At 38.4% G+C, this 27,868-nt stretch overlaps 1 protein-coding gene across 1 annotated transcript; it reads right to left on the bottom strand.

Annotated features, from left to right (window-relative positions):
* Positions 1–186: 186 nt before the first annotated feature.
* prkar2aa (protein kinase, cAMP-dependent, regulatory, type II, alpha A) lies at positions 187–23,900 on the bottom strand. The gene is made up of 10 exons (XM_067395056.1): positions 22,362–23,900; positions 11,118–11,153; positions 9,002–9,138; positions 6,994–7,100; positions 4,366–4,519; positions 4,044–4,145; positions 3,793–3,867; positions 2,749–2,814; positions 2,316–2,454; positions 187–2,212 (listed from the first exon to the last, which is right to left on the bottom strand). The coding sequence occupies exons 1-10, from the start codon at positions 22,618–22,620 to the stop codon at positions 2,088–2,090; spliced, it is 1,200 nt and encodes a 399-aa protein (XP_067251157.1). The 5' UTR covers positions 22,621–23,900; the 3' UTR covers positions 187–2,087.
* Positions 23,901–27,868: the final 3,968 nt, after the last annotated feature.

Here is a 27,868-nt window from a genome sequence, read left to right as displayed (position 1 = left end):
GCGCGCAGCCGCGCACGTCTCTCACAAAGAACGTCATGGCAGTGATTGACAAGCCAGAGGGCCAATCGTTTACGCGATGATCGCGTAAACGATTGGCTGATGTTTTTAAGGCCCTACCTCGTGCACAGATGATGTATATTAATATTATTCCTTTCAGTGCACCTAATAAATAGTCTTTTATCAGTTAGTAAAGACAGTTTCAAGTAATATTGCAAAAATGTATAAAACAAAACATCCTCTGTAGCACCTTTAATGATTATGTTGTCTTTTTTTATACACTTCAAACTTGTGGTGTGAGATGCTGAAAAAGTATGATTATGTAGCTTCCAAAGTCTTACATAAACCAACAATTAAAAATATCACACGCAGAATACAACAAATAAATCGAGCCGACTGCTGTGAACTAGAACAGTGACTGGCTTATGATCAATGATAGTAAATCAAACAATATATTGACTTCTGAAGCCAGTTTTTGTGATGTTTACATTCTTTCATGAGGGTTTTTTCCTCAATACTGTTATAGACAGTTGTGTCTAAGTGCTATTTAAACTATTTAAGACCCAGTGGAGGTCTGTACATTCCACGGGAAAACAAGCAGCTGGACAGACACTGGCTGGAGGACAAACCTCGTGACAGGGACCCTGCAGAATCTTTCTCAGACTTAATGCTGAAGAAAATGCCAGCAAGTGTCTCAGAGCTTTGAGAAGAGTGACTGTTTAATCTCACATAGTAAGATGCTATTGTTAACCAGTCTATTTCTAGTCACAAGTAAGACGAAATGCCTCAGCTGCTCAATAGAACCCACTGGAAAGTTTCAAACAATAAACACATTTGAATATTTTTCTAGATAATTGTAGGGAAAAGTAAATGATAATCAATCAATAAAGGTACATTTCTGTCAACTCATTTAATGTAACTACTACCATGTAAGGTATTGTGTTCAGAACACAGTCCCCTACATCTTCTCCCCAAGGAAAAATCTCCCCAAATAAAAGCAGACACCCTGATTTATCCAAAGTTTATTAAAAGTACAATCTGTAAATGCTGAAACTAGCCAACCCTCAATGGTGATAACCAACTAACAATATCCATCTAACGCCCTAAAGAAAAAATAACACTCCATTCCAAAACACTTATATGGTGTCTCCAATCAAAATATTACAAACAAAACTGATTCCTGACATTTAAATGGCACTGTTCCTGTAATTACAGACCGCACCGTCCAACACACACACACACGCAGGCACGCACACAAACATTCGCATCATAAGAGTCCCAGCAGGTTACCAAAATGTCTGCTTTATTTATTTTTCAGGACGACTCATTCAAAAGGACTAAAGGGAAAAATTCGCACTAGATTCGGCCTCGCATCCTCCAGTTAGGGGGCGGTGTAACAGCGAGTCAACCTTCAACAAAAATATGTAATAATAATAATAATATTATTAATAATAGTAACACATTAATCAATACAATGTGGAGTTTAAGTGAGAAAAACCAGTCACTGTGGATACCACCAGCAAAAAACTTTTATGCACCAACAGCAGGGAAGGAAACAGGTCATATTTAAACAAGTTTATCAAAGCTTTGCATTGTCATAAAATGCTCTAAAACGTTAAATTTTTGCACTTTTTTGCATTTTTTTATTGAAAGATATCAACTTTTTTTTTTTCTTGTTTAAACATAGATTTTTTTTTATCTTGTCTCTTTTTCTCTTTTCTTTGTTGTGACTGCAAGTGACCATGAGAAAGGATGGGTCCTTGGCTGGGAATATTTGGTGTAAGTGAATGTGTGTGTGTGTGCGCGCGTGCATATATCCTCTCCAGGCTGTGGTTAGTTCAGGGTCACATCAGTTGAGCTGGTAATGCTTTTATTTCGTACTGAACAACTGACGCAGTGACAACAGGCATGTGTGTGTGTGTGTATGTTTGTGAGGTATGATTTGAAAGTGTGAGCATGTTGGCTGGAGTATGAGTGTACATAAAAAGGAATGTGTGCCTACAAAATGTTTTAGGAGTGTATAGCCTATGTGTCGTGTCGTGTTGTATAGTGCGTGTGTGTGTGTGTGTGTAAGGCACGGCCAGTCTGTCTCAGTCCCTCAGGTCCACGCTGGATCCAAACAGAGCCACCAGCTGCTCCTCATAATGGGCGATATTCCTCTTCATGATCTCTTTGCAGGGTCCCAGCAAGCGCTCGAAGGCTTGTATATCAATCACTGAAGACAGAAACATCAGTCATGTGACATTGTTGTTGGAGCACTTGGCACACATTTTATTTCAATGCAAAAATAAAAGTCAGATGCCCAAAGAGACACTTACCCAAGCATTTGACGTCCCCTATAGCATAGGCTGAGGCAGCGCGTGGTTTATTAGTGACGAGAGCAAGTTCTCCGAAATACTGCCCTCTACTGCAGCGAGCGATCTCGACCTCAGCGTTATCCTGTCGGTCTGCTTTCGTCTGGGAGACACAGGAAAAACACAGAAAGAACTATTTAAAAATGAAATGTTGGCATTACTGTGAGGGAATATTAAAATTGAAGAATGTTTCTACATTGCTACCAAAACTGGTTGGCCAAACAAATAGTCCCACCCCAAACCTAATCCATTGGTTAAGCAGAAATCAACCTTTGAATGAGGTCTATGCATTTTAAGATGCATTTTATCATAAAACAAATGAAAATCTAAACTAAACTGAGCACAGTATAATAACAGAATTAAAGATGGAGGAAAAAAGAAAGATAAAGTAACTCACTTTACTCTTCATCATAATCTTCACGTCTCCAGACTCCACAACGTAAAAGCAATCAGCTTTATCACCCTGGTAATAGAGCAGCCCATAATAATGATAATGATTAATGATACAATAGCATCAGTCAGAGTCCTGATCTTCAGTTCTGCTCTATTATTATAGTGCTATAATTACACCGGCTGTGTGTGTGTGTGTGTGTGTGTGTGTGTGTGTGTGTGTGTGTCTGTGTGTGTGTATTGGTATATTAGCTGCTCAAGTGCGTGAGAGCTGAACAGAGCACATCAAGACTCAATGACTCCACCCACTGACTCACACAAAATGAATGTGACATACAGTGTGTATAGAGGTAAATGTACAGTGGCATTAGATTACCAAATATACGACCAAGTGGAATCTGCAAACAAATGATTACAATATATGGCATTTTTGCAATGACTAACTGGTCCAAAGGTGATTTTTAGCAGATATATGAAGTCAGTTGTCCTTAAGTTCTCATTAAGTCAGTTTTCTTTTGTACAGAACTTTTCACAATACACCGAAATTCATAATGTTAATATGATTTTATTATAATTTTCATAATGTTTGGGCAATAGTTTACATTTGGCGATGATATGAACAATCCTTCAGGTGAGATTTGCTATGTAGCATATATATATATATATATATATATATATATATATATATATATATATATATATATATATATATATATATATATATATATATATATATATATATATATATATATATATATATATATATATTGCCTTATGTGCGTTTACTGTATAGAGTTATATTGGAGTTACTAAGATACAGGTGTCCTGGCAACAGATGGAGGTTATCACAATAACAATGAGCATTTGAATACCAGTAAGCGTCAAGACACTTACTTTTGAACAGCATATCTATTGTTTTACATTTAAAACCTAACAAACTTCTTTTAATGAAGCGTTTTGCTTGAAATGTGTAGTTTTTAAAATAATTGCTACTTATGACTGTTGTTGTCCAATGTTTATACACCTATGTCCTACTTTTTGCAAAGCTCACCTGCATAATGATCCTCTCTCCATCATGAAATGATTTTACACCCAGCACATCAACAATCTTCATCCTCTCAGATATCTATGAAACAGAAAGATGGGGTAAGTATTCATCATTACCAGTCTAAGAATGTAACAATGTTCTTCTTTTACTCCTAAAGTTTTTCTTCAATGTTCACTTCAGCTGATACTCTTTTACAGAGCCACTAAACAGCATGTTTGGCAGTATAATAAATGTTTTTACAATGATTTTCTCACCTCTAGTGATTTGAGCAGTGGAACAGACTCGATGAAACATTCATACATCCTTCTCTTCTTTGCATTGTTCTTCACTATGAGTCTACGGAAAGTTGCCCGATCCTGAAATAGACATATACCGCTCAGCTGAAAACTCTGTTGTGTTAGGATCGGGATTTATGCTTCTGTCACACTCATTGTCATCTCATATTTGCTATAAAAGCACTGTGAAAATGAAGCAGCAGTCATTCAGTATTTCAACCACAAGGTGGTGCTGTTATAGAGCACTTCATCAACAGGGTATGCTGTCAGTTCCCTTGCTCTCTCTCTCACACACACTCACCAGTCCCCAGAGGGCTCCCTCCTCTTTAGCGATGATGGTTGCAGCACGTGGAGTGTTGTACATGAGGGCCAGTTCTCCGAAACTCCCCTTATTATTATACTGTCCCACACAGCAGCCCACACCATCCTTCTGTACCACAATATCATACACACCCCTGAAAATACACAAAAACATACATTCAGTTAGTGCTGTGGTGGCAATTGTATTGTTACTACACTTCTTATTCTGACCTTCAGGAATTGACATTGAAAATGAGGAACATTACTACGGTTCGAGATAAACATTGAACAAGAATTAATATAAACTGCTTTTTGAAACTTCTCAGTTCCTTTATCAAGTCACAAATTCAGTCTCAACTTGATTAGGGGTGCTATAATTAATCAAAATGAAAATGAACACTGATGTGTTTTTACCAGAATGTGGATATTATACTACTGTAATATATAACATTTACGTAATACTACTGTAAATTTCATGTATGCAGGTGTTATAGATTTAAAATAATGCAAATATTGCAATTTTTAAATAAACTCTCCTAAAAGCAAGTGGCGTTGCCGTTCCTCTTCACTTCAAAGAGTGTGTGTGCATGTGTAATTCACGGTGCATACAGAATGTAATGCAAGTACATTTTTATAAATGAACAGTAACAAAGTATTCAGTAGCAGTAAATGTATTTGTAGTTTTTTTTATATTTGCTTATTATTAGAAAAAGGGCAAAAAGTGAAACGGCACACCTTTTTAAGTAAAAAATTTAAAAACTAACAAGGAAAACAACTGATAGATTGATTAATATCAAAATGTTTAATCAAATTAATCAAAATGTATGATTTGTTACCCAAAAGCATGATATACTTAAAACGTACAAGAATATCATACACACACTGGCAGCACACATAAAACTGTTTATTTAAGTTCCCCTGTTCTGCCATTTTAAAGGTTCCTAATTTTTCAGAGGTCTCCTACAACAGGTTTACATGCATCTAAGGTCAAAAAACATATACATAACATAACATAACATAACATTTCCATAATATACACTGCACATCACCTAATTTCTCAAAGAGTCTGAAAACTGTTAGTTTGAAGATTCAGTCCCTCTAAAGCCCAAAGTGTACTTTAGCTGTCCACGTTGCATGAAGGTCCACACACACCCCAATTTTTGTGTTTACATGGATGGTGCACATACAACAGCACATGTGCGAATGACTTGAAACCAACTTAAAAAAACAAAGTCCACTAGATCGTCTTTCTGTGCTCACGGCCAAAGGAGTACACTTTGAAAGGCTCACGCGCTCAACTGTGCGCAGGACGGAGCAAAACGAGGAAAATGAAATATACCCACCGGGCCTTAAAGGATTAGTTCACTTTCAAATGAAAATTACCCCAAGCTTTACTCACCCTCAAGCCATCCTAGGTGTATATGACTTTCTTCTTTCTGACGAACATAATTTGAGATATAACAATAAATATCCTGATGCATCAAGGCTTTATAATGGCAGCGAGAGATACCAACGAGTATGAGCTGAAGAAAGTGCCTCCATCCACATCCATCCATCATAAACGTATTCCACATGGCTCAGGTGGGGTTTCTGAAGCGAAGCAATGAGTTTGTGTAAAAAAAAAAAAAAAAAAAAAAAAAAAGTTGAAGTATCTAGATATAGCAAAAATGAAGTATCTAGATATAGCAGAAGCTAGATATTTTACTTCATAACTTGTTAAATATGGATTGTCGTTTACACAATTGTTGTTTTGCTTTACTTCAGAAGGCCTTTATTAACCCCCTGAGCCGTGTGGAGTATGTTTATGATGGATGGATGTGGATGGAGGCGCTTTCTTCAGCTCATACTCGTTGATCCAGCTCACTGCCATTATAAAGCTTGGATGCGTCAGGATATTTATTAATATAACTCTGATTGTGTTCATCAGAAAGAAGAAAGTCATATACACCTAGGATGGCTTGAGGGTGAATAAAGCTTGGGGTAATTTTCATTTGAAAGTGAACTAATCCTTTAAATCCTTCGTATCCAAGAGCCTACTCTACTCTGATTGATCAGACGGCCCAGTCTGCCAGTCTGTTGTGATTGGTCTACCACCTACAGCGTGTCTGAAACAGAACACTTATTACCATATCTGAATTTCAGCTCCGGAGGCTTCTTCAACACTTGCATACACAGTGAAAGTACAGTAACGATGGTGTCAGTTTTTCTGTACCAATTCAAGCACGAGTCCTCATCCCTTTTATTTGCATGCAAAGTTGATTGGCAGCACTGAAAACAGCATCTTCTCAACATGTCAACAACATGAACCAAACAAATGCAAATCTGTTCCAGGCCTCAGCTACAACTACAGTGCATGAGCACTGGTCAAAGTAGATGCTGTTTGCAGGTAGCCAATAAAGATCACAGGCTAGCATTATGGGCCAGCATTATGCAAATTTGTTATATCGTTACGTAGGTATGTAACAGGAAGTGAGACTGCAATTGCTGATGACTTGTTTCAGCAGTTCAGAATCAATTCTTTCTTTTAGGAGACAATAACTATTACTTTGCAGACCTTTTACATTCAAAAACAGCTATATTACACACTACATATAAGGTAATTTTCAAAAACGCACTTTAAAATACATACCTCTCGATTACATAAAAGTTATCCCCATCATCTCCCTGATCAATGACGTGATCTTGTGGCTGAACAAGAACCTCAAACATGGCGTCCAGCACCTGTGAAAACTGCTCCTGTACCAGAGAGAGACAAAGAGCCTGATGAAGAAAATGGGTGTGTGTTCTGGATCATATAGTACATATTTATGCAAAACTGCATATTTTGAAAAAAAAAATAGGAACGGTTTTTATGGTTCATAACAGCTAGACAGAGTGCAACATAATGGAAGTGTGGGGGTCTCCAGACATGTTTCAACGATTTTTTATCTTGACATGTTATCTTAAAAACCTCAATAATCATGGTGCAAGATGCTGAACGAAGACAAAAGAGTGATACGCAGTTCTACGCCAAAAGATACCCATATGCAAGTGAACAGACTAACATTTAAAAAGTAGTGAAGAAAGAATACGAGAACCATCTTTTAACAGACATTAAAAAAAGGTTAAATATCTATAAACGTATTTCATAAAACTATCATGGTCATTTTCTTGAAATTTATGGTTGAAAACAATTTAAGAAAACTTTGTTACAGAAGTTAACGGGTGAATTTAAAGACGAAAAATGAAGCAGGTTTTACCATGTTGACCGTGACTTTTAGCATACTGTCTATGCTAATGCATCTTTTAACCTCACAGTATTCAACCAAAAATATTATATTAATATAAAACCAAAACATACTAATTCAACATCACCAATTGATTTGTAATACGCTGGATGACTAGACAACCAGGATATAACGTTATCATAGTTAATATAATATTATGTAATAACATCAGCATAATATTATTTAAAATTCTTATCTGCAAGTGTTATAAATTCAAAGTAATGCAAATATTCCAATTTTGGAAGCCTGATTACACATTTATGTAAACCTTCAAATACTTCATAGAACACATGTTTAAGTGTGCACCAAACAGGGAAAAACAATGTGTTCTATGACATCAGCAGAAAATAAACAGTAATAATCAGTTCAAGTAACACATGTTAAATCAATTCCTCCAACAATGAACCGACAGTGGCTGCTCAAGTAAGGCATGTGTGATCAGTCGCCCATGCAAACCAAACCTGACTGGCCTGCACACATACGATCTGGATGACATTTGTTTACAGTTTAATAGCCCTCGTGTGTGTGTGTGTGTGTGTGTGTGTGTGTGTGTGTGTGTGTGTGTGTGTGTGTGTGTGTGTGTGTGTGTGTGTGTGTGTGTGTGTGTGTGTGTGTGTGTGTGTGTGTGTGTGTGTGTGTGTGTGTGTGTGTGTGTGTGTGTGTGTGTGTGTGTGTGTGTGTGTGTGTGTGTGTGTGTGTGTGTGTGTGTGTGTGTGTGTGTGTGTGTGTGTGTGTGTGTGTGTGTGTGTGTGTGTGTGTGTGTGTGTGTGTGTGTGTGTGTGTGTGTGTGTGTGTGTGTGTGTGTGTGTGTGTGTGTGTGTGTGTGTGTGTGTGTGTGTGTGTGTGTGTGTGTGTGTGTGTGTGTGTGTGTGTGTGTGTGTGTGTGTGTGTGTGTGTGTGTGTGTGTGTGTGTGTGTGTGTGTGTGTGTGTGTGTGTGTGTGTGTGTGTGTGTGTGTGTGTGTGTGTGTGTGTGTGTGTGTGTGTGTGTGTGTGTGTGTGTGTGTGTGTGTGTGTGTGTGTGTGTGTGTGTGTGTGTGTGTGTGTGTGTGTGTGTGTGTGTGTGTGTGTGTGTGTGTGTGTGTGTGTGTGTGTGTGTGTGTGTGTGTGTGTGTGTGTGTGTGTGTGTGTGTGTGTGTGTGTGTGTGTGTGTGTGTGTGTGTGTGTGTGTGTGTGTGTGTGTGTGTGTGTGTGTGTGTGTGTGTGTGTGTGTGTGTGTGTGTGTGTGTGTGTGTGTGTGTGTGTGTGTGTGTGTGTGTGTGTGTGTGTGTGTGTGTGTGTGTGTGTGTGTGTGTGTTTTTGTGTGTGTGTGTGTGTGTGTGTGTGTGTGTGTGTGTGTGTGTGTGTGTGTGTGTGTGTGTGTGTGTGTGTACCTGATCAAGAGCCTTGAACAGCAGAATGTCCTTGCAGGCCTCCTGTAATCTACAACGCTGCTCGTCTGTTTTTGGATGAACAACTCTCGGCTCAGAGTCTTCCTCATCATCATCAGGGTTAAAGGCCTCCGCACACACTATGAAAACAAATAACTATTCAATTACTTGACAGAAGTCATCACCAAAGCCACATACAATTGAATCAGGACTTTTCAATGCCAAATACACAAAATGTACCCATTTATACTGTGCAAGAAAAATAAGAAACATGCAAAACAGCTTGCTGTTTCCAATATTAAGTATTTGGCGTGACAGCCATACGCATTCAATGTATGTCCAAAAAGCATCAACTTCCGCAACGTAGTACACAATGCCATGATGTTCTAAACTAGGTCGAATGTGTATGGCTGCCACGCTGGAAGCTTGTTATTTTACTTTATAAAGTTTTACATAAGGATATTTGTCTCACACAAATTGATTTGCTTCAGAAGGCCTTTTCCATAACTGCAACCTACCTGTAGTCTCCGGAAGTGCAAGGTGTCAGGATCTCAGAGACTTAGGTTAGATAAAGAAACCTAAAAAGATGGACCAGCACCACATCCTCATCCTGCTTTTTTAGTCCATCTCCTATCCTGAAAGTTTGTCTTGCAGATATGGAATACAAATGATCTTCCAAAACTTACTGCCAGATTCTGGAAGATAAATTCTTCAAACAGTGGTACAAGAGGATGTGGTGCTGGTCCTTTAAGAGTCACTCTCAATCGGTCTGTCTATAAACCCTATACAAAAAACTTGTATTTTACAACACTTCAGCTTGTGATTCTTATTAAGAGCGGGTCATTTTTTAGGATTCTTCACCTAACCTAAGTCTCTGAGATCCTGACGCCTTGCATTTCTGAAGACTCCACGTAGGTTGCAGTTCTGGAAAATGGTGGTGGTGGAGACTAAAGGGTTCCTGATGGTTTCACACTTAATTCTTCACCTTAATGCTTTTGCAGTTAACATGTGTCTTTTCTTCTCCACCTGTTTTTGTCTAACCCTTCTTACCCAATGAGCATTTCACTGTCCAATGGTCATGCTTTAACTTTGCAATATCTAGTACTGCATTAGTATTACATCCTTCTCATAAGAATTTGATAATTTTTAAACTTTCAGTCTGAGTTAAATCTCTTTTTGGCTCATTTTATCTGTAAAAGAAAACCTGCCTAATAATTATGCACACCTGAATATGAGACGTTTTTCACTTCCAGCCTTCATGAACAATTACATATCACTTATAAATGATTAAATACATAATTAATAGTAGTTATTAAGATTGATGTGATTTGGAATTGGTAAAATGTGCATGTAAAAAACATTACATTTTAGAATTTCAAACAGAAAGTTATTTTCAGTTATAGTTAATGTTTTTAAACTGTAATAATATTTGACAATATTACTGTTTTACTGAATTTTTATATTGATCAAATAAATGTAGTCTTGGTGAACTTAATGCCTTTCAAAAACAATACAAAAAAAAAAAAATCTTACTGACCCCAAACTTTTGAATGTATTACAGTACTTGATACACTACTATGTCAGAAGGAAGAAACAACTTACATTTATTTGTTACAAACAAACAAAAAAATTAGTAATCTTAACTATAGGCAAGATGTTTATTTTGTATTGCACACTTTTTGTAAAATAATTTATTTCTTCTCAAATTTTCCACAGGCCACCTAGAACCCTTTTTTGGCTCCCCAGGTGTCCACGGACCCCAGTTTGAAACCTCTGCTATAGAAGTGTTTAACCAGCATGGACAATGCTTAACTTCACACTTATGAAAAAAGTATTCTTCTCAATGCATTAAACTTTTTACTGATAGCATATTGAGATTGTTTCATATGATGATGTGGGATTTTAAAAATCCCACATCAAAGGAATGTACATGCTGAAAGAGGGGATTTTTTTTTTACTGGTACACAATTGAAAGGGGCAGAATGAGTGGGCATGCTGGCGACGTAATTACTATAAAACAAACACAAGGGGAAATGACGGAAAGGCAGAGCACTTATCGGACACTCACACACACACTTTAAACCACATGATTAGTGCAATGACGTCAAACAGAACTCACCCGACACTCTCCGGTTAAATCTGCTCGGGGGAGGAGCTGTGGAGAAAAAAAGACAGAGAGAGTTAATGACTGTTCAAATTCTCCCATGCCTGCTGAGAGCTGCAGACTCACAGACAATGTTAACGATCAAATTTAGTCTCCAAATCTCACATGTGCCCTTCAGTAACTGTGTGGGCGTGTTAAATATTCGGTAAGGTCAGTCAAAGGCCTGTCCTACAGGCTGTACCAGTTTCAGGAGATTACAATTATGTGTGTACGATCACAGTTGAGTGCACTAGCACGACTCTCAGGAGCCCTGCAGGTCTGCACACCCTCCTCCTCCTCCTTTCTCATGGCGCTGTTACAATCCATCAGGTCCATTAACTCTTTGGTGTAAAACTAGCAATAATCTTTCTCTCACATACACACTCTGTTGTGAGTGAAGTACCGTCTTAAGATGTTCCGCTCATAACCAATAGCTCTATAACAAACAGATTTTCACATACCAAAAAGTATCATCATGTTTGAACACATTCTTACAGTAATTAACCTGCAACACAAATGCATCCTCACGTTAAATGCCACCGAATTGTGTGTATTCACACATAAGCATTTAGATTTACACCTCTTTGCAAATTACTTAACACTGTGTGTGTCTGTGTGTGTGTGTAGGTACAATGCCCAGATAAGGCGGCTTAATACATGGACATGTTGTAAGAGCACTCAAAGAAATGAGTGCGTGCATGAGCGCGTGAAGTGTTGTGAGATGGGGCGCTTCAACCTCACGTGTAGGGGATATCAAGTGGACAAAGTTGCCATGACAACAAAATACAAGGAAGACCTCCTCATCGCTATAACAACTATTCCCCCCCACAATACACACCCACTCACTCTCTCAGCAACCAGAGAGAGGGGAAAAAAGAAAAAAAGAAAGTGTGACACAGGAAAGAAGAAACGAAAAAGAATAATGGGTGAGGGCTTCATATTTCTATGAATATACAAAGTCGATCCATTAAGAACCATTAAAGGATAATTTACTCTGAAATTTACGTTCTGACATCATTTACTCACCCTCACATCAGTTCCACATACACACTATGGATCAATTTACATAAATTCCCATAATTGATTGTTGTATAAAATTGCATTTGCAGTACGGCTTCAGAAGAGATGGAAATATATCAGCACTCAAGTCACAGTGAAATCTGATACTTGCATGAGTATCATAGTACTTGCATCAGCATCACCATCCACTTTTCTTGTAGGAAAAACAGTGGCTTAGCCATAATGTTTGTTTTAAATGTCCTGTTTTATTATACCCAACCATTCAAAACATTTGAGGTCAGTAATTTTCTGTTTGTTTGGTTTTTTTTTTTTTAATACATTTATTCTTTTATTCAGCAAGGATGGATTATACTGATCAAAGTTGATAGTAAATACATTTATAAATGATTTCTATTTGAAATAAATGCTGTTCTTTTTCAGCAACTATCTATTAATCAAAAAATCATGAAAAATGTATCCCAATTTCCACAAAAATATTAAGCAGCACAATCAATTTCAATGTTGATAAGAAATGTTTGTTGAGCAGCGAATCAGGATATTAGAATGATTTATGTTAGAAGGATCATGTGATACTGAAGACTGGAGTAATGATGCTGAAAATTCAGCTTTGCCATCACAGGAATAAATTACATTTTTATAATATAATTTAAAATAATAATAAAATATATAGAATAATATTAATACATTTTAATAATGTTTCACAATATTACAGTTTTTGATCAAATAAATGCAGCATTGGCGAGCATAAGACTTCCTTCAAAAACATTTAAATCTTACCGACCCCAAACTTTAGTCTATACGGATGTCATCTAGATATAGGGAATATAAATATTTTATTTTCCATGATTTACATTTTTTTTTTTTTTTTTTTTTTATCTGACTGCTTAGAAATGTCAGCAAGCCATATGATTTGATGTATTACATCCAAGGTATAAACCTGCCAGAGTTTAATATTTTAGGATTAGGAGTTTGTTCAAACCACTAAGCTTAAGGATAAGCAATAGTACAAAACAACAGAAATCCGAGAATTACAAAATTTAAGGGTTGTCCTGTCTGTCTTCTTATCTCCCTTCATGTCATTCTAGATATCCTCATGCACACAAAGTCTTATCACTCTCTCTCATTGCTGGAAAATATTAGCCAGAGGGGGGGGGAGAGAGAGAGACTAGTAATTTTAAAAGTAAACAGAATATGTGTGTGTAAGCTCTGTGATGGTACAGTTATAATCACTTATCATGTGAGAGTCATCAACTAAACTGCAAACAGTTCTCTCTCACACAACATGCATAAACAACCATACCAAAACATGATAAACAAACACATAAACATCATCTAATCAATTCAATTTATACGTGGGATGGGAAAGCTGAATTTTCAGCATCATTACTCCAGTCTTCAGTGTTAAATTATCCTTCATATATGTTGATTTGGTGCTTCTTACAATAATATTAATAGTATTCATTTCTTTTAAATAAATAAATAAAATAAAAATCATACACTTTGGAACAGTAGTGTACATGACAAACATTTATTTTTACTACATAATTTTCTAGAAATAAATATATAAATACAAAAATAAAAAATAGTAATAAAAAAAATTATATATACATTGTCAAAGCAGAGCCAACACGATTTGGGGGATGGCTATCAGTCGATACTGCAGGGCCCATTTACACCTGGTCACTTTATGCAGTTTTACTGATCCGATAGCTCTCCATTTCATTACAACTCTTTTATTTACACTTGGCCACATAAATGTCGCTGCAAAACATACTCAGCTACTCATTTGCGACCAGATGTAAACAGACCCTATACACGTTTGCAAAAGTACAAGGAAGTCTACACTATGCAACACTACCATAACACAATGAATAAAACACCCCTCTCTCACACACGGAGAAAACTGCTCGGCTGATTAATAAAATCTCAAACAGCTGTACAACTCGTAAACAAGAGGAAAACACTCTCTCCCCCCTTCCAGCTGTAACCAATCAATCTTGGTGTCTATATGTGGTGCATTTTCCTTCACTCTCTACAAACTTTGTCTATCTTTCTGCAGCACTCCATTTCTCCCTCTCTCTCTCTTTAGCCCTTATAAGGTAGTGTGGATCTGTCTATAACTGTGCAATGTGGGTTTAACTCCTTACTGACAGCCAGAAAATTAGAAGAGAGAGCATGAATGGCAACTACAGTACCAGGGATCAACAGAAGCAGATATTTACTCAAAATACACCCATTTTATTCACTTTCTATAAACTTTACAAAGGCATATATAAGGATTTAGTGCCAATAAAAATGTCTGCAAGTGCGTTTTTGTGCATAATATGAACATTAGAGGCAAGGTCAGCTCTGCCTCTGATTAGCCAAGGCCATCAGTCTGCTTAATCTGCACCCTGACTGGACAAGGCCACTGTCTGTTCTTTTAACCCATCTCTGATTGGCTGATACTGTATTATGTGGTGCTAGCTGAAGGTCAAGGTATGTCCAATCAAAACGTACACCTCGCAAATGGAGTCCTCCCATTGGTTGCACTCCTGTCCCAATGACCTCCTCTCCTTGAGCCGCCACCACCACTAATCAGACTGACCTGCAAACATCTTATAAAGGCTGAGGGGTAAACTTGTGTGTTCGTGTGCGTGTTGTTGTCAACTAACAAGCATAAATGGGGATCAGAACAATGTTTCCCACTCTGTTGAGTGGGCATGAGAGAGGAAATTAAAGATTATATTTAATTGGAGACTAAAATAGTGTAGGCAACAATGTAGGGTTTCCACATCCTGTCTAACCTTTGGCCTTACCCACAATGTCTTGAGAGGGAACAGCTCTGTTGCACTGTTGGACAGATTATGGTTTATGCATTGTGTAATACAGCGATCTGAACTCTTAAACCTAAATAACTTCATCTCAACTTATTTTCTGCCAGTGCAGGACTCAAAAATGCAGAAATAATGTGATAATAAGCTGAAGTCTATGACCAGCAGCTGAGATAACACTTCATAAGCTCTTATGACCACACTATAATGCTGCTTCTGAAATCAATGACCAGGGTGGGAAGAACAAACAGGGCCAGGGTTGATAGTCACCCTCTTGGTGATAGATAGGAGGAAGTACTAAAGTCCAGATTGTTATCGGAAACCTCAAACATGAAGAATAAAAGATATAGTCACACCCAGGCATGCAAAACACACAAACAATACACACACAGACAGAAAAAAACAATACCGAAGCATTTTCCCCTGATAGACAGCCAGTAGCTGGTGCGCATGTATTCTTAAAGGGTTAGTTCACAAAAAAATTAAAATTGTGTCATTAATTACTCACCCTTACTCAGCCCCAGACAAGTATAAAAGACATTGTTAAAATAGTCCACGTGGTTCAACCTTAATGTTATGAAGTGACGAGAATACTTTTCATGCACAAATACAAAACAAAAATAACTTTCAACAATTTCTTCTTTTCTGTGTCATTCTCCTACGCTGTTGAACGCTGTTCCGAAGATGAACAAAGGTCTTATGCCAAGTTTATACTACAGGACTTTAAGTGTCCGCAGATCTCTGTGCTGTTCAGAATACATGACTTGCTGTGGAGTCTTTAAGTAGTTGTCAGTGCTTCCCACACATAGACTTTACTTGGGCGGGCCACCCACGTATAATAACTGCCGCCCAAGTATATTTGGAGACATATTTTTGCTTTTATTATTTTTATCCTCTTATACTTTTATATCAGCGCAAGATAATGAAACCATCTGCAATCGATAAACTAGTCGTTTCATACTTGCTCATTACGTGTGCATCAGAACTGCTTACTCCCGCAGACATTCCCACAGGCGCTGCCGTGGGTAATAGGAGGATTTTTTGCCCGGCTACCACCGCAAGTATATTTCAAACCTGTGGGAATCACTGCCAGTTGTGGTGTTCACACTATGTGTCACTACGTAAATGATCCGCAACAGGCGGTTACACACTACACGAGCTGACGACAGCAACTTTATTTGAAAATGTCATTAATTACTCACCCTCATGTCATTCCAAACCCGTAAGACATTCGTTCATCTTAGATAAACAAAATATTTGCAAGTGAGTGTTTTGTCATTTAAACACCTACATCATGATTTTGATCTTAATCTATAACGCGAGATGGGCGCTGCCTTGTTTTTTTGTGCTTTAGTTCAGAGAGTCCTGTCAGTCGGAATTATAGGCTTCAACACGTGAATTTATCCATTTGTACCGAAATACATGTGGCCAGTGAACTGGGAGAAGAATAGAGTGAGCTTTATAGTTACCTTACACAATGTGTATCTGATATGAATAAACGTCGGGCAAATTATAGGCTATTTGAATGGATTGTTATTGCTGCTTCCATAGACATAAGTGTCAGTGTGTATGTCATTGGCTGTTGCATCACGACATGTGACACCACAGGATATCGAGTCGGCCGACAGCTCCAGATATTTAGCATGCTAGATATTAGTCTGGCGTCAGAGAGGTGTCGGCGACACGTCAGCAAGCCTCTTTGATGTGTCGTTGAGTAGTTCACACATAAAGATTGGCGAGCGCCAATCACCCGCTGATTTTCCCCCGATCACAGCCCGACCCATTGGCGAGCTTGTTTAACTTGCAAATCGGGCTTAAAATCCTGTAGTGTAAACTTGGCATTACAGGTTTGGAACGACATGAGGGTGAGTAATTAATGACAGAATTTTCATTTTTGGGTGAACTAACCCTTTAATACCAGACAGGTCCTGAAGTAAAGTCAAAAACATGTAACATTTCATTTCTTCTTTCTGAACTCTGAATAAAAGAAAAAAAAGATTATTACTCAAAGGTCCAGCAGAAAAGCATTCAATATTTGTTTTAAACATTTTCAAAGTGGAAACAATTAAAAATGCAGTGAATTCATTTTTTTTTTTTTTTTTAGATATTTTTTGTTTCTTGCAACTGAAAACAATATATAGTGCAATCTTTTCCTTTCTGAAAAGGAAACAAAAAATAATTATTTATGTTACTTTTATGGTAGCCATTTTAACACAAATTATTCAGGACCTTTATTTCTAGTTAATTCTTGACAAAACTGCAAAAACATGGTTTTGGTTCAGTAAAGGCCATGAAGACCTTCTCAGATAAACCACATCATGGTTGTGACAACACGCTAACTGTCTGAAAAAGCTACAGTTCCCCTTTTCAAGTTTTAGTTTCATATGTCTGTAATGTGAAAAAGATTTTACACTCACTATGGAGTTTCAGATTATGCAAAAACAAAACTACAACTTGTGTCCTATCAAATCACACTAACAACAGGCAACCCAGCAGTGAGAAGCAGCACAAACAGGTTCTTTGACACGCTGTTAGGGTATTTGCAGGTTGTTGTGCAAGTAGAGACTCTGAGCCCTTAAAACAGCAGACTGCTCTGTTCCTCTCTGATTATCCCGCTTAAAACAAAGAGTACACTCTCATCCAGACAGATGACCTAAAACAAACAAGCTATACACTTGCACTTAGATACACACTTCTCTTATACTTTAATTTATAGTACATCTTTTTTATTAGTAACTAGGGTGCTTTAGTCATTTTGTTTTTCTGCCTGTCAATTATTTTGTGCATTCGGGGTAGGGGTTTTGTACAGAGGTCATGTGGTTAAAGAGATGGTTGTGTTCTAAGTCTGGCGGAAGTTAGCAAAACAATTGTGATCATGTATCTATTCTCACAGAAAAGAACAATACGTGATAGAGTATGCAAGTCTAAGTGCAGTCAAATCCATCCAAACTTCTGCATGATTACATTGCCTGTTCTGCAGTAATGTGCAGATGTTTTTTTGACAGCATGACGCAATGTAAGAAAGTGGGATGGTCTTATCTATGGTTCAATGGTTCAACCATGCCCCAGCATGCTCTGGATTCCTCAGGTCACTAAAGCTCCGCTGTAGAACAACACATTACAGGATCTGAATTTCTGTGCAGGGTTGTAGGTATTGTACATAATTTTACTCATTGCTACAGGTTTCGTGAGCACAACAAAAGCGCGCACACAGATCTATTTAAGTGGTGCACACATAAAGCAGCCTCTCAAACAACTCACAAGTACCAAATTGAGTTATTTTTCATGGCTAATTGTGCTTAAAGGACAAATACACACAAAATTGTGTCAAAACACCCATTGTGGTGAGTATTCAGGCAAACATAGTCAGTTTTGGAACATAAATAGTTGAGAAAGAAAACATACGTTGTAACAGTATATTGGATTCGTGGCACAAGCTCTTAAAGTGACAGCAGCCTAATATTCCTGCGGCAGTCTGTCATGTTAATCAAAGAAGAAAAGACAAGAAAAGAGAAAATCACTCACTGCTCTTGACTGAATAACTTTTCTAACTTTAATTGTAAGCATTAATCTGTATTTAATTTTTACAATGAAGACTATCCAGTGTTATTTTTCCATTTGATTACTTTATTTAAAAGGTACTAGTTCACCAAAAAATGAAAATTCTGTCATTAATTACTCACCCTCATGTCATTCCAAACCCGTAAGACATTTGTTCATCTTAGGTAAACAAATTGAAGATCTTTTGAAATCTGAGATCTTTCTGTCCCTCCATTGACAGCAGTGTTTCCCATACATTGCATTATCGGTGGCGGTCCGCCACAATATCAACAATCAGTCCGTTTACACCCTCATAATGCGATTATAATGGGATTTTGGCAATATTAAGATTAAACTTTACCTCATGTAAATGCAATACTTCGATTAAAGTAATGCAACTACGCTCATAATCGTAGTAAGCATAATCGCATTAAACTAGGTGGTGTACGCCGATTTTAATTGCAATAAACAGGCATTTTTAAAACCCTAAAGGGTTAGTTCACCCAAAAATGAAAATTCTGTCATTTATTACTCTCTCTCTCTCATGTCCTTCCACACCCTTAAGACCTTCGTTCATCTTCGGAACACAAATTAAGATATTTTTGATGAAATCCGATGGCTCAGTGAGGCCTCTATTGAAAGCACTGAACATCTCAAGATCCATTAGATACTAAAAACATATTTAAAACAGTTCATGAGAGTACAGCGGTTCTGACTTAATATTTGTAAAGCGTCAAGAATACATTTTGTGGGCCAAAAAAAACAAAATAACTTTTCAACACTATCTGGTGCAAGAACTGCTTTGTGAAGCTTCGGAGCTTTACAAATCGAATCAGTGGTTTGGAGCGCCAAAGTCACGTGATTTAAGCAGTTTAGCTGTTTGATAGGAGATCCGAATCACTAATTCGAAAAAAAATATTCGTAAAGCTTCGAAGCAGTGTTTTGAAATCGCCCATCATGTGATATTGTTGAAAAGTCATTATTTTGTTTTTTTGGCGCACAAAAAGTATTCTCGTCACTTTATAATAATAAGGTAGAACCACTGAACTCACATGAATGGTTTTAAATATGTTTTTAGTAGCTTTATGGATCTTGAGATGTTCAGTGCTCTCATTAGTGGCCTCACTGAGCCACGGGTTTCATCAAAAATATCTTAATTTGTTTTCCGAAGACGAACGAAGGTCTTATGGGTGTAGAACGACATGAGGGTGAGTAATAAATGTCATTATTTTAATTTTTGGGTGAACTAACCCTTTAATCGCATTATTACCGCTCTGATCAAAGTGCGCATGTGCTCGGATGTACACGGATGCCATGTATTGTTCACACAACATTTCCTTGACATCGGAAGAAATCGCTAAACTCTGTCAACACAACTCACTGCGCAGTCTCTGCTCCATATCTTCATCCAGACGGTGTGAAGAATGCAAAGCAGTGTAGGCAAACCCAGCATTGCGATGTTCTTCACAGCGCCGAATAATATCCAGTACGTACATACAAATGTAGTTTGAATTTGATGTGAGCAGATTAAAACAATGGCTGTTAACATGCACACTGTATGCCTATCTGAGTGTGATATAACCATACTTACTATCATGTAAACATCTCACTGCAATTAAGACCTTACTGATTAATCGCATTATTGGTGCACATGTAAACAGTCACCGACTGCCACGAATAGATTTCAGTGCTTCACATTCATTAACCAGACTGTGGCGGCCCCCCCAAAAAAAGTAACTTCTCATAACATAAAAGGTCTTTAATGCCTTGTTTTGTGCCATTGCTGTCAAACAAACTAAAATGAAAGTGCGATAAGGTTTTTTATCCTTATCAAATCGCAAAAGACTGTCTGTTTGTGCTACGCAAAGAGAGCTTGACTGCAGTTTCCATCAAAATCAAAGCTCACGTGTTTATCTCTTAATGAGGACAAAACTAATTATGAAAGTTTCTTTTATTTTTCGGTTTTACTATATATGACTATTACTGTCTATGACTATTACTGACTATTACTATTACAGTAAGTTCAGGTACAAGCAAAGTCAAACTCTTTTCTTTGTTCAATTTGCACACTGAATATGGGTTGGAGCTCTAAATTTTGAACTCTCAAAGTGCTCCAGATTGATGAATTTAACGTTATAATGTACAAACTTTTCTTACGAGGGGGCATGCCCCCAGACCCCCCGGGAGGGAAAAAGGTCCATTAACCACAGTTACACAAAAATCCTGTGGGAAGCACTAGACAGCCTATGCAGCTACCACTTTCCAGCCCCAGAAAGGTAGTAAAGACATTATTAAAGTAAATCAAAAGTAAGTATTAAGTAAGTATTATTATTAAAGTAAATCATGTGACTTCAATTTTATGAAGCAATGCAAGTGCTTTGTTTGCACAAAAAAGATAATTTACTACTTTATAAACAAAATATTAATCTCCAATGCAACAACATCTGCTCTTGCGTCAACAACACGCATGCATTGTGGGGCTCTCATGAACGCGCGTTGGAAATTAATTTTCAAGGTATCATATCAAAGTTAGAAATTCCAGAATCGTGACAACACTAATAATAAGAACAACTTTCTTGGTAACTACAGCACTTGCATTTGAAAAGCCACTCAGTTTTTCTTCATTTCTCAACCTTTCGAATCTGACAGCTCCTCAGCTTTCCACAGAAGTTTGGGATATGAGATTGGCTGCGCACTTCAGAATCTTGGTGGATGCAGTGGATCGTTCAGTATTCTTTGCTTATTAAACGCATTTAACATGCGACTTGTCTTTAAAATGTCATCTAAATGCTATAGTCCAACCGAATCCTTCGAACAATCTATTAGATAGAGACTACAGCCCAATTGCAGCCAGATTATAACTGCGCATGTAAAAGTACTTACTGGTACAATGAGTAGACATGATATCATTTGACATACTGCTTTTTGCATTCTATATAGCAGCAAAGTATGCACATTAGGACGCGGAAAGAGAATAATGCATCTGCTCAAATACAAACCACTGAAAGTACACAAACCTACACACTCACTGATATGAGATCAAAATTAACACAGAGATGGGTATGGACTTCCCCATTCTGTTTTGTAAGAGGCTTTGAAAACAATTACAGAATTAAATATTAAACAATCAGCATAAACAGGGCATAATCCACTCAGACACAGGTAGGCATTGCATATTAAGCAGCTTGATGAAATATGATTAAGCAATTTGGAAAGGTGCATTAATCCCTGTATCCATTTCCACTCCTCTTCCTCACTGTTCTCAATGGTCAGATTTCTCTCAATGACTTCTTTTCAAGAATGTCTGCCAGTGAAATCTGCTTGGTTTCCACTAGGAAAGTGCAGCTGCTCTCTCTGCACTACATGAAAGGAAAGAGGGGCTGCTTTGATGTGCGCGAGCACACCTCTCTCCATTATGAAAAATCCCTGTTAGCATTCTCAATGGCCAGTCCGCATCCATTCATACAAGCAATTCATACAGCACGAATGGGCTAACATCGCTAGACCGATCACACACCACCGCCGTCTCTATTCAAGAACAGAAATGCATAAATATTAATGCAAATCTATTAAGCGGGCATACTATCCCATATTAATTTTGCATGCATTCTGGGGATGCCTTGTGCAGGCCACTTGTCACTCTGTCAATCAAAGCGCTTGGATGGGAGCTCGAGCGAGTGCCATGGAAACAGCCTAGATAAGGCTGTTCCTCACGTTACCCATCACAAGGGAAATCTGACACCCTCGTTAGCCGTGCAAACACGCTTACACTAAAACAAACTCAAGCAGCAATATCTTTATCAGATTTACAGGTGGCGTAATAAACGCATTTAATAGAGGCACTCACGCTCAAAATCTGAGTCATCGTCCTCGTCATCTTCGTCGCCGTTCGACTCTGTCTGCATCGGTTCGCCATCAAACATCACTCCCTTGCCCCCGGTTTTGGTGGCGGCGGCCGCCCCGGACCCGTCCTGGTTCCTGGTGTCTCGCAGGCGGGTGAAATACTGCACGGCAAACTCCACCAGGTCCGGCGGCCTCTGGCGCAGCACCTCCACGGTGTAGCCTTGAAGCAGCTCCGTCAGACCGACTGGAATCTCAATACTCATGTCTAAACAGTAGTAGGAGGTTTGTGCAGATATGTGACCCTGTTCTAAATGGCTCCTGAACTATGGTACAAAAATATAAATCAAGTCTTTCCCGTATCAGCACATGCAGCGGGTTGCAGCGCAAGAAACTCGTGAGGGACTTAGTTAAATTTGGTAGCAAAGGTCAGCTGAAACCAGCGCAACACATAAGATTCTTCGGTTTTTGTTTCTCAAGGTGGGAATTAATCAGGCCGAGTAGTAGAAAGTAAAGGCTGATAGCTGTTTCCTCCTGCTTTTACTCAATGGGTCTCTTGGCAAGGATACTGTACTGTGCGTTGAACCAGTAACTATAAATTAAAATCGCTTCGCTATTGTGTCGTATGGTACAAAATAAGCGATGAATAGGAGTCAAAAGTGCAGTTAATAAGATTACAAGCTGATTAAACCCAGGCTGGGAGTTAGCGATGCAGCTATCTGAGTTAGCAGAAGAGGCCTTGCCTTTGCACAAAGCGTGATTAGTTTTTATTTTTGACGTTTTGTTGTCTAATACCTTAATAACGGATATGCACGAGAGAATAAGCCAATCGCGTGCGAGAATAAACTTAATATATGTAAATTCAGAGAGCTGTTAATATGTTGTATGACAGCTCCGTCTGTCTGTATCACCAGCGCACAGATCCGCGTCTCTCTTGTCCGTTTTTTTCTCTTAGGATCCGCTGTTTTTGGTTGTTGCAATCACGGCAGGTGTTTTAGAGGAGTGTGGGTAACTGGCTCTACCGGGGAGGTAGCTGTGTCGTCGTCGGGGACTCGACAAGGAGGGAGGCCGCGCCGGGGTGAGTGTGCAGGCGGCCCGGCGCTGACAGGGACACCGGGTGAACCGGGCAGGAGGGAGACAAATCAGGCCTTCGGAAATCGGGCAAGTGTCAGCTGTCACCAGAAAGCACGAAACGGCGCCCACGGAGACGACGACGCCGGCACTCGCGCGCCTCCAAGTACGAAACTGCTATGAAAATCCTCGGTAAACTCCAATCTCTGAGAGCTGCAGATATTCGCGTCGCCTGTCGTTGTCAGAGCCGCGGTCCGGAATGGATATGTTTCTGGACGTCGAACAAAACTAATTTCGCCATGAATAAGCTGAAATATTCTCGTTTTTTCCTGTAAGAACAGACCGTTGGTGCCTCCTGACAAGGCGCACACTCTCTCCTTCTCCACCGCGAGCCGCTGAGCCTCGGGGGCGCGGTCACAGAGTTCGAGAGCGAGCTCGTCAAGCCCTGATGGACTGCGGAATTGGCCAATCGCAGAGCAGCATAAGACAGAAGCTCCACCCCTTTTGAAGCGTGTGTGCGAGATTTAGGAAGTGGGTGAAGATGAGCTGATCTGCGGGGCTATAGTAGGGGGCTTCAGGGCCAAATTCTGACCTCAAGTAAAGCTGAGCGTTGAGAAATATACGGAAGCACTCTCTCATTAATATAAGTGAGTGAAAAAGAACAAAAATATCGAAAAAGCCCCAACGGTGGAACTGTTTTAATACAAGAATCCTCGATTTGAGTCTTGAGTCATGATGAATTCTATAAATGCGTTGTGTAAGCAACCATAAAACGTAAAATATTAACTTTTATTATCTAAAGTAAGAGCTGATTATTTGATTTTGGCTACTTAGAAAACACAAAGCAAAGCTACAATCAAACTGTGTCGATTCCTAGAAGGGCTCCATGGCAAAAATGATCACCGATTGACAAACACATAAATGTCAAGTGAGAAGGAGTTCCCTGTCAGTAAATATAGAGCAGTCGATCTATTCTCGGGTCTCCATTCAGGTCGCAGGTAAAGCCGTTTCCATGGCCACACAGAACCTACCTTTAAATCCTCCAGTTTTTCCTCGAGGTTCCCCTGCGCCCCCTGCCGGGTAAAAATAGTTCATGGTGACATGAGGATTTCCTTTTTTTAAAGGGATTGTTCATTCTGTTTTTTACTCAGCATCATGACCTGATATTTTCTTTGGAACACAAAAGGACATGCCACAGTATTAAAAGTGAATGGTGACTAACTCTCCTTTTATCAAAACTTTTAAACTCAGCATAAGAAGATTAAAGAATTAGTTCACTTTCAAATGAAAATCACCCCAATCTTTGCACACCCTCAAGCCATTCTAGGACTTTCTTCTTTCTGATGAACACAATCGGAGTTATATTAATGAATATCCTGACGCATCCGAGCATTATAACGGCAGTAAACGGTATAAAGCTCAAGAAAGTGAATGCATCCAAAGCAAAACTTACTCCACATGGCTCCGGAGGGTTAATAAAGGCCTTCTGAAGTGAAGCGATTTGTTTGTGTAAGAAAAATATTAATATTTATCAAGTTATAAAGTGAAATATCCAGCTTCAGTCAGACCGCCTTCTGTATTCAACTTAGGAAGAAAGAGTAAGTGTCAGTTAAAGGTGCTAAAGAGGATCTTTTCGTCGACTGAGAATCCAAAGACTGTTACTGAGTTTTTGAAAAGAGCGCATGTGTAAGAACAACCCCCCTCCTTCACAGCTCATTTCGAGGGAACGCCTCCCAAAACTCGTGCACGAGTATTGGAACACGAGTGTTTACCACCGGCATTCGCTGTGTCGTGTTAGCGGATTCATTATGTCGGACTCACCGCAGGTAACTCATAATCTGCAGTTGTTACTCCTGTCTCCTGACAAAAACATTGCATGCGGCGTCTGTGGAGTGTGGAAAGTTACTGGAGCGCGCAGCTGCGCACGTCTCTCACAAGGAATGTCATGGCAGTGATTGACAAACCAGAGGGCCAATCGTTTACATGATGATCGCGTAAACGATTGGCTGATGTTTTTAAGGCCCTACCTCGTGCACAGATGATGTATATTAATTACACAAAGCATCGCTTTGCTTCAGAAGGCTTTTATCAGAAGGCTGCCATTATAAAGCTTATGCGTCAGGATACTGTATTAATATAACTCCGATTGTGTTCATCAGAAAGAAGAAAGTCATATAGGATGACTTGAGGGTGAGTAAAGCTTGGGGTAATTTCCATTTGAAAGTGAACTAATCTTTTAAGGAAGTAGATAGGGCAGAACTCTCACAGAAAGGAGGAATGTTAGTCATTCACAAAAATCTACTCATCCTCTGCTCCTTGCATGTTTGTTTATTCAATGTTCATCATGCTTTTTAGGTACTTTCAGCTGTGTTTAACACATTTGTCCATGTCTAAATTATTATTATACATATATTAAAAAACGTTGGGAAAAAGTCAACAAATTCCACCTGGGTTTTCTTGACAGTCTAAAGACTGACAGTAAAAGCACAAGCCTGTTGCCTAGAGACTTGGAGAAACTGGGACAGAGGTGCACCAAGGGGAACATGCTCACTGGAATAATAGATGCATGACTTCAAATGACAGTTTTCTAGAACAAAGAGTGGTTACTAAAAAAGATCCTTATAGTGAATTTTCACTGGAGACTATGTAAACTATTTTTCCAGGCATAATTAGTTCTGGCACTCAAATCTAAAAGACACAACCACAAATCTCTGTTGTATTGGATAAGAGGGACTTTTTACATGCAAGGGAATTTTTGGTGCCTGAAGGGCTTAATCATAACTCATGACCAAATGAACCAAGTTATGACACAACACTGGGGTGGGACCATCTTTGTATGTCCATGAGAAATCAAATGCACACATGCAACCACTCATTCAACAAACAAACACATAAATAAAATGAATAAATAAATGTTCAAATATTCAGAGGAGGAATTTCTCAGACAATAAAATCCAGAGTGCTCAGATCATTCTGAAAAATAATAAATCCACAGAAGCCACTTATATCATTTAGCATTTAAAATTTATTATTTTATAGAATTTACAATTCAGAGACTATTAACTGGTCATATTGAGTATTATTTAAATCACATTATAGCTTTGATTTCTGTGTTTAATATATTACAGCATTTATGCAAGACTTCAGAACCCTTTTCATATTAAATATGCCATTTACTAGGACAGTGCAACTGTAGGAGAGGATTTTAGATGTCATAGTAAAGGTAAGCAACTCAAATGGACAGATCCAATCCAAATGAATACTGCATTATTGCCCAATGTAAAGATAATGTCCTTGAGAATATAAACCGCTCCTCCAATCACAGTGCTCCTAGCACTTCCACCTTAGGAAGATTTTAGAACAGTTATGGAAACAGTCAATGTCACAAAAGGTTATCACTGATAAAGATTTAGTTCTTCTACAAATTCAAGATGTGTTGCATACATTTCATGTACATGTGATGAGATCCATTTCAAATGGTTGAGAGACAATATACTTTACGCGTGAAACAAACATCCAAACTATATAGCTTCTCTCTACATATTGTCTCTCCAAAACCCATACACAAACATGCACACTATTTACAATCTTGTGCTAGGTTCATTTAAGTTCTGTTCACGTCATGTATAGTAGTATATCTTAATCAGAGCACTCAATGACAATCTATAAAATTCAGCTAGAGAAAGTTTTTGCGTGTTGAAAATGTGCCACATTCAGTAATAAAAAAAACCTATATTCATCCACATTCATTGATAAAATGCCTTTGAGGATAACAGGCAAATCTCTGTAACAAAATTCCCCTTTGTCGGAATCAAAACAGTCGCGTTAAATGTTTAGCTGGTGTGAACGACTGACGTTTTACAATTTCATCTTGTTTAGAGCTACAAACCCCATGAGAACCCTGAGGCCTACAATGAGGTCAAAAGCTATTGTGAACATACTATAATCTCAACGGTAACATATTAATTCAGTAACGTAACACAAAGGAATGAGATATTACAATTCCAGAGCCCATAAGGAAGAATCATCTGCAAATAGGTTTCATATTCAGTAAATACAGCTGCAGAACAGCCAGTTTCCCCTTTACCTAAAGAAATGGAACAGTCTGAGGTGTTTTAAACAGTCAAACCACAAAAAGAATCTCATAAAAGCAAAAAAAACTTTTCTAATATTCCTTATTGTGGCTATATATAGTGGATATGTGGGTATCTGTGGGATCTCCTGCATAGATGTGTCTGTTAGAGATTGTCTAATTGATCTCTTCGAGTGCAATTTTAAAATTGCCCAGCAGACATTTTGCTCTCTGAATGTCTCAAAGCATTACCATGTTCTCATTCTGTAGGTTCAGTTTGTTTTTCTGCCAAGCCATAGGCAATGGTTGAGTTGCCTTGGTAACTGTGCTCAAAGCAGGATGCAGTACTGCTGTTGTCCAGCGGGGACAGT

This window comes from Chanodichthys erythropterus, chromosome 9 (genome assembly GCF_024489055.1).
Source record: "Chanodichthys erythropterus isolate Z2021 chromosome 9, ASM2448905v1, whole genome shotgun sequence".
Classification (NCBI taxonomy): Eukaryota; Metazoa; Chordata; class Actinopteri; order Cypriniformes; family Xenocyprididae; genus Chanodichthys; species Chanodichthys erythropterus.
Note: the sequence above shows the minus strand (reverse complement) of the source record. Positions and strands in the feature narration are given on the sequence as shown.